This window comes from Trachypithecus francoisi, unplaced genomic scaffold (genome assembly GCF_009764315.1).
Source record: "Trachypithecus francoisi isolate TF-2019V2 unplaced genomic scaffold, Tfra_2.0 Lachesis_group5, whole genome shotgun sequence".
Classification (NCBI taxonomy): domain Eukaryota; kingdom Metazoa; phylum Chordata; class Mammalia; order Primates; family Cercopithecidae; genus Trachypithecus; species Trachypithecus francoisi.
In genome coordinates, this window is record NW_022681470.1 from 132,829,693 (window position 1) to 132,836,339 (window position 6,647).

The 6,647-nt window shown below is 55.5% G+C and overlaps 1 protein-coding gene across 1 annotated transcript; it reads right to left on the reverse strand.

Annotated features, from left to right (window-relative positions):
• Positions 1–236: 236 nt before the first annotated feature.
• MVB12A (multivesicular body subunit 12A) lies at positions 237–6,366 on the reverse strand. Its single transcript, XM_033200028.1, has 9 exons — positions 5,597–6,366; positions 5,408–5,506; positions 5,184–5,280; positions 3,036–3,162; positions 1,895–2,014; positions 1,713–1,819; positions 1,445–1,506; positions 841–897; positions 237–610 (listed from the first exon to the last, which is right to left on the reverse strand). Exons 1-9 carry the CDS (start codon positions 5,684–5,686, stop codon positions 548–550), a joined length of 822 nt encoding a protein of 273 aa, XP_033055919.1. The 5' UTR covers positions 5,687–6,366; the 3' UTR covers positions 237–547.
• Between the last annotated feature and the right edge of the window lie 281 nt (positions 6,367–6,647).

Here is a 6,647-nt window from a genome sequence, read left to right on the forward strand (position 1 = left end):
AGGCTGAGTGAGGAGAATCGCTTGAATCCCAGAGGTGGAGGTTGCAGTGAGCCAAGATCCTGCCATTGTACCCCAGCCTGGGGCACAGAGGGAGACCCCGTCTCAGAAACAAACAAAAACCGGAGACCCAGCAGCACCGCCTCCCCGCCATTTCACCCACTTGCCCAGTGCAAGAGTGGCCGAGTCTCAGCTCCACGTGCCTAGTGTGGAGAGGCGGCAGGATCGGGACTCCAAAAGGCGTGAACCAGGTAGTGTTTATTGCCAGGAGGACACCCGTGCTACCTCCGGACCCCAGAGGGTTTTGACACGAATGACTTAAAGGCACTGGCTTCTGTCCAGCTCCAGCCCTGCCCGGCAGGGCCTGGGGGTGGAGACCCCATCACCACGCAGCCTTGACCCGCCCCCTCCTCCAGAGCTGCAGCTCTGCCCAGTGGCTGAAGATAGCAAAGCCTTGCAGGGCGGAGGTTCCCAGGATGCAGAGAGGCGGGGTGGCCCCAGGCTGGCCGGGGGTGGTGTAAGGGGGCTCTTCCCACGGACGGGTGAGGGACTACGAGACGCTGGGGGGCAGGCGGGCAGCCGCGGTCTTCTCCACCACGAAGCCGTAGTTATACTGGGGGAAGGGGAGAGTGAGAGTGAGCAGGTGCCAGAGTAAAGAGAGGACCAAAGCGGGGGTGACTGAGGAATGGCAGAGGGGGTACTTAGGGACTTGAGTGGTCTTCAGCCCTGGAGAGATGGGGTGTGTCTGGGGGCACGTAGGGATGGGGAAGACTGGGACAGCCTGGGGTGGAGGGGGTTGGGGTCCCAGCCCCTCAGGCACCTCCTCCCTAGCCCTGCACCCACCTCCTCCTCAATGTCCGCCAGAGACTTGATAGTCAGGTCCCCAAAAGCAGAGAAGGCCTGGCGGGCAGAGGTGGATCAGTCTTGGGCCCGATCTCAACCTGAAACCCCCTTTCCCTCGTCTTCAAGGAGTCCTGCCCTCCCCCTCGCCCCCACACTCCCCGAATATTCCCTGGGTCATCACTCCCCCTTCTTTTTTTTGTTTTGTTTTGTTTTTGGAGACAACGTCTCTAAAGCCACACCTGGTTAATTTTTGTATTTTTAATAGAGATGGGGTTTCACCATGTTGGCCAGGCTGGTCTCCATCTCCTGATGATCCACCTGCCTTGTCTCCCAAAGTGCTTGGATCACAGGCGTGAGCGACTGCGCCCAGCATCCCTCCCCCTTCTTGTCACAGCCTCTAGCTACTGGTGTCCAGCTGCTTTCCCTGGATGGACCCCTACCCATTCTGAGACTGAAGACCTTCTAGCTGCCACCTGGAGGTGACACACTCCAGCCTCAACCCTGGACCTGGCCCTCTGTGCTGGGGCGCTGGATACAGGGATGTCCTGGCACCCAGAATGGTGATGGCAGGTGCAGACCCAGGCTCCCTGAGACCCCAACTCACCAGGGGGCTGCAGCTCTTGCCCTCAAATCGTGGGTGGAGTGTGAAGGGAACCCCATCCATGGCTGAAAAACATATGGGAGGGGAGGAGGTGAGGTGTAGGGAGCTGTCCACCCCACCTGCAGAGGCCAACCCCACACAGCCTGGCTCTTTCCGTCTTTACAGAATCTAGAGCTGGGAGAGGGAGGTAGGAAGATCCTTCCTGGTCATGTAATCTCAAGACAATCACACCCTCCACCTCCATACCTCAATTTCCCCACTCTGTGCTCACCTGAGATGCCATAGAGACTAGAGGCCTCGTAGATGGAGTCATTCCGCCGCAGCGTGGATGCCCGAGAGCCCAGCCTTGACGGTGTCCGCTCCAGGAGGCCGCCCTTACTGGAGGTGGGATGACTCAGGTTAGGCTTCATCCTACCCCCACGGCCACCCCCACTCCGATGCCTGAGGGCTCACCTTGGCTGGCTGGCTGCATCCAGAGAGAGGCCCTGCATGTCCCGGCTGAGACCTCGGGGCTTGGGCACTGGCCTCGGGGCCTTGGCCTTCTTGCACCAGATGGCAAAGCCGCCCATGTCCCTGGACCGGGAGGGAAGGTGGGAGGGATGCTGGCCTCATGTGGGGCCAGGGTTGAGGCTAGCCCCTGGGAAAGGCAGAGCACCTGGGCCTCCAGGTGACCTCCGTCTTGGGGGATTTTTTTTTTTTTTTTGAGACCAAGTTTCACTCATGTGGCCCATGCTGGAGTGCAATGGCGTGATCTCGGCTCACTGCAATCTCCACCTTCCAGGTTCAAGCGATTCTCCTGCCTCAGCCTCTGGAGTAGCTGGAATTACAGGCAACCATGCCCAGCAAATTTTTTTTTTTTTTTTTAGTAGAAACAGAGTTTCACCATGTTGGCCAGGCTCCTCTCGAACTCCTGACCTCAGGTGATCTGGCTGCCTCGGCCTCCCAAAGTGCTGGGATTACAGGCGTGAGCCACCGCACCCGGCCTTTTGAGGGATTTTTGTTTTAGTATCTTGACCCGCACCCTAAGCACCACGCAAAACTAATACTGCTGGGTTCAAATCATCATTCTGTCTACTTTATTTTTATTTATTTTATTTTATTTTTGAGACAGAGTCTCACTTTGTTGCCCAGACTGGAGTGCAGTGGCACGATCTCAGCTCACTGCAACCTCCACCTCACAGGTTCAAGCGATTCTCCTGCCTCAGCCTCCCAAGTAGCTGGACTACAGGCGTGTGCCACCACGCCCAGCTAATTTTTTGTATTTTCAGTAGAGATGGAGTTTCAACATGTTAGCCAGGATGGTCTCGATCTCTTGATCTTGTGATCCACCCATCTCTGCCTCCCAAAGTGCTGGGATTACAGGTGTGAGTCACCGCGCTCAGTCCTGTTCTGTCTACTTTAGACACAAAGTCACTGACTCCTAATGACAGTCCTACAAGATGGTATACATGTCTCGGTTTTAACATGCAGACTCTGAGGCTCAGAAGGTGCCAGAAGGAACAGGAGACCTCAAGGTTGTCCCTGAGGGTCAGATTCGCGAGATCATGAGTTGGGAGGGCAGGGAAGGTAGCTAGACACTGGGGGGTGGCCCTACCCTATTCGAAGGTATCCAGGCACTGTCTTGGTCTTTCCACTCAGCCGGACATCAAACACAGCTGTGTCTGCAGCTCCCAGGGGCAACAGCTTCACACACATGCGTTTCTTCTTGGACACAGAGGCCTCTGGGAGTGGGGGGCAGGGGAGTAAGAGAGGGAAGCCAGGAAGGAGTGGGAGGGCCCAAAGATGACTCCAGGATGAGGCTCACCAGGGTGCTATTTAAGGCAGCCGCATGGACAGCACTGGGGATGGGGGGTGGGAGGAGTGGTTAAATCATGAATGGTATAGATGAAGGAGGGGGATTCCAGGCAGCCTTTAGGAGCCACTGGAGTAGGCTGATCTTTGGTGATACGAAGGTGCATTCATGGGGTGGCTAGCTGTGGAATCAGACAGAGCTGGGTGCCCATCCTGGCCCTCAAAGCTTACTTTCTCTGAGTCCTCTAATCCTATAGAAGTTGGCCAACTAGCACCTGTGAGCCAAATCTGGTTCAAGGCCTGTTTTCTTTCCTTTTTTTTTTTTCTTTTTTTTGAGATGGAGTTTCGCTCTGTCACTCAGCCTGGAGTGCAATGACGCGATCTCAGCTCACTGCAATCTCCGCCTCCTGGGTTCAAACAACTCTCCTGCCTCAGCCTCCCGAGTAGCTGGGACTACAGGCACCCGCCACTATGCCCAGCTAATTTTGTATTTTTAGTAGAGACAGGGTTTCATCATGTTGGCCAGGCTGGTCTGGAACTCCTGACCTCAGGTGATCTGCCCGCCTCAGCCTCCCAATGTGCTGGGATTACAGGTGTTAGCCACCACACCTAGCCTAAGGCCTGGTTTCATACAGCTCATGAGTTAAGAATGATTTTTACATTTTTAAGGAATTGTAAAAAAAAATGAATATGAACATACATCATCTGGCCTGTAAAGCCTAAAATATTTACTATATGCCCTTTACATAAAAGTTTGTCGGCCGGGCGCGGTGGCTCAACCCTGTAATCCCAGCACTTTGGGAGGCCAAGACGGGCGGATCACGAGGTCAGGAGATCGAGACCATCCTGGCTAACATGGTGAAACCCCGTCTCTACTAAAAACTACAAAAAACTAGCCGGGCGAGGTGGCGGCGCCTGTAGTCCCAGCTACTCCGGAGGCTGAGGCAGGAGAATGGCGTGAACCCGGGAGGCAGAGCTTGCAGTGAGCTGAGATCCGGCCACAGCACTCCAGCCTGGGTGACAGAGCGAGACTCCGTCTCAAAAAAAAAAAAAAAAAGGAAAGTTTGCCAACTCTCAGAAAAAAATAAAGAAAAAAAAATGTTTGGCCGGGCGCGGTGGCTCACGCCTATAATCCCAGCACTTTGGGAGGCCCAGGCGGGCGGATCACCTGAGGTCAGGAGTTTAAGACTAGCCTGACCAGCATGGAGAAACCCCGTCTCTATTAAAGATACAAAATTAGCCGGGCGTAGTGGCACATGCCTGTAATCCCAGCTACTCGGGAGGATGAGGCAGGAGAATCACTTGAACCCGGTAGTGGGAGGTTGCGGTGAGTGGACATTGCGCCATTGCACTCCAGCCTGGGCAACAAGAGCAAAACTCTGTCTCAAAAAAAAAAAAAAAAAAAAGTTTGCCAACTCTAATATGAATGAATATAGCCTGAGTCTAATAAAAATGACAAGAACGGGTGGAAAGTTCAGGTGGGGCTGGGAAGGTCGCACTAGGGTTGTGGGCCCCAGAAAAGGAGGGGTAGGAAAGGGTGAAGGTGACATCTCAGGGAGGAGGCAGAATGAGCTATAAAGAGGAGGAAAAAAAGTGCTCCAGGCAGAGAAAGCGGCGTGTGCAAAGCCTGGAAATGAAAAAGAGAGCTGCGCAGTGGTTTTGCTTGGCTATGGTGTAAAAAGACACAAGTAGCACAACAGTAGTGAAACAGGTGGCGTGGACTGAACTCTTAGCTCAAGGATGGAGGCTGTGCCAATCACATCGCACATTTGAATCAGGACAAGGAATGTCGGTCCACCCTAGGGCAGGGCTCTGAGTCCTCAGCCAACCCTGTCATCACCCCGTGTGCCGGGGGCAGCCGAGGCTAAGATACCGCGCGCCCGTCGTCCCTCCTCCCCCGCTCCTCCCTGCAAGGGACCCGGACAACTCTCGCCTCCGACGCAGGCCTTACTGGAATCCATGGGGTCGCAGACCGGGGAGAAGCCCAGCGGCAGGGGGCTCTTGTCCACCACGATCTGGATATCGGCCACCACGTTCTCCTGGGGGTTCTGGGGGTGGAAGGGGGACACAGCGAGGGTGGCCTAGCAGCGGGGACAGCGCAGCTGGCATAGGGCACCGTGAACGGGCAGGGGAGGTGGGCAGACCCTGGTGGTCCCGAAGGTGGGCACCCCTTACCTCTAGGCTGCCCAGAGAACTAAGGCACAGGAAGTAGCCAGATTTCTGCGCGAAGCTCTTGCCAAAGCTGGCGGGTGCCCCCTCGACGGTGCAGGAGATCTACCGGGAGGACGCGGGTCACCGCCGGACTCCCACCCCACAGCGGCTGCCTCCCCCCCCATTCGACCCCCGCCCCTCGACGTCGCTCACCGCGCTGAACCCCCGCGGCGGGGGTGCAGAGGCCGACGACCAAGCCAGGCCAGCCAGCGGCGCCGAGTCTGTCCCGGGTACGGGATCCATCCTGCGAGCGGAGCGCCGAAGGCGGGGTAGTGGGGGACAGCCTGGAACCTCGGAGCAGCCTCCCGACGGCAGCGCTCGCGGTCGAACTACAACTACCAGAAGGCCATGCGGGGCGGAGAGTGCTCCGGAAGCGCAGTATACGCGTGCCCGAGGGGCTGCTGGCCAATGGTGTGGGGAGGCGGGGCCACGCCCCCACGCGTCGCCCGGGTTGCGCGGGTGAGCGACGATTGCGGAAAAAGGTCTTGCCGGCTTTCCTCGCCCAGCAACTTCCGCCGGAAATGCTACGGCACAGGACCAAGAGACTCGTTCTCTGCAAATCTGCACTACGTTCCCCAGAATTCCTTGCGGCCTCAACAGCTAGTCTAGAGAAAAGCTCGGTGCTTAACGCAAAAGTTGGGAGGTTTGTGGCCGCAAGCAGTGGCTCACGTCTGTAATCCCAGCACTTTGGGAGGCGGAGGCGGGCGGATCATGAGGTCAAGAGATCGAGACCATCCTTGGACAACGTGGTGAAACCCCGTCTCTACTAAAAATACGTTGTGAAAAATCTACAATTCCAGTTCTGGGAAATCATCCCAAAGGAAATCATCGTGAGATATGCAGCTATTGATTTAAAGAGCGAACACTGTGGGCCGTCATGAGCCATGAAATCTTGGGTATAACTTAAAGAGTTGTTCATAGGAACAATACCTTTAAAAGGGGAAGTATAAAAAAAGAGAAATATTTAAAAAGGGAAGTATAAAAGCATTTATTGCCTGTAGTCCCAGCTACTGGGGATGCCATCAGCAAACCGAGTTACTTCCTCACTTTGTGTAGGTGGCGAAGAAGAAACATCCAATCGGAAAAGGCAATCAGGTTTTATTCACTGGCCAGGAATGGAGGAGAGGCTCTCGCTCTAACTGCACCTTCTCCCTCAACAGTAAAAAACATGACGTTTTATTGTTTCTTCCCCTGGGTACAGGGA

What these genes read in the sequence shown, in the direction of transcription:
- MVB12A (XM_033200028.1), bottom strand. Translation starts at nt 5,686, where the DNA reads ATGGATCCCGTACCCGGGACAGACTCGGCGCCGCTGGCTGGCCTGGCT. An exon ending in CGCCGCGGGGGTTCAGCGCG is followed by an intron (nt 5,507 to 5,596) that starts GTGAGCGACGTC and finishes TCCTCCCGGTAG; the next exon opens with ATCTCCTGCACCGTCGAGGG. An exon ending in TGGCGGACATTGAGGAGGAG is followed by an intron (nt 611 to 840) that starts GTGGGTGCAGGG and finishes CCCTTCCCCCAG; the next exon opens with TATAACTACGGCTTCGTGGT.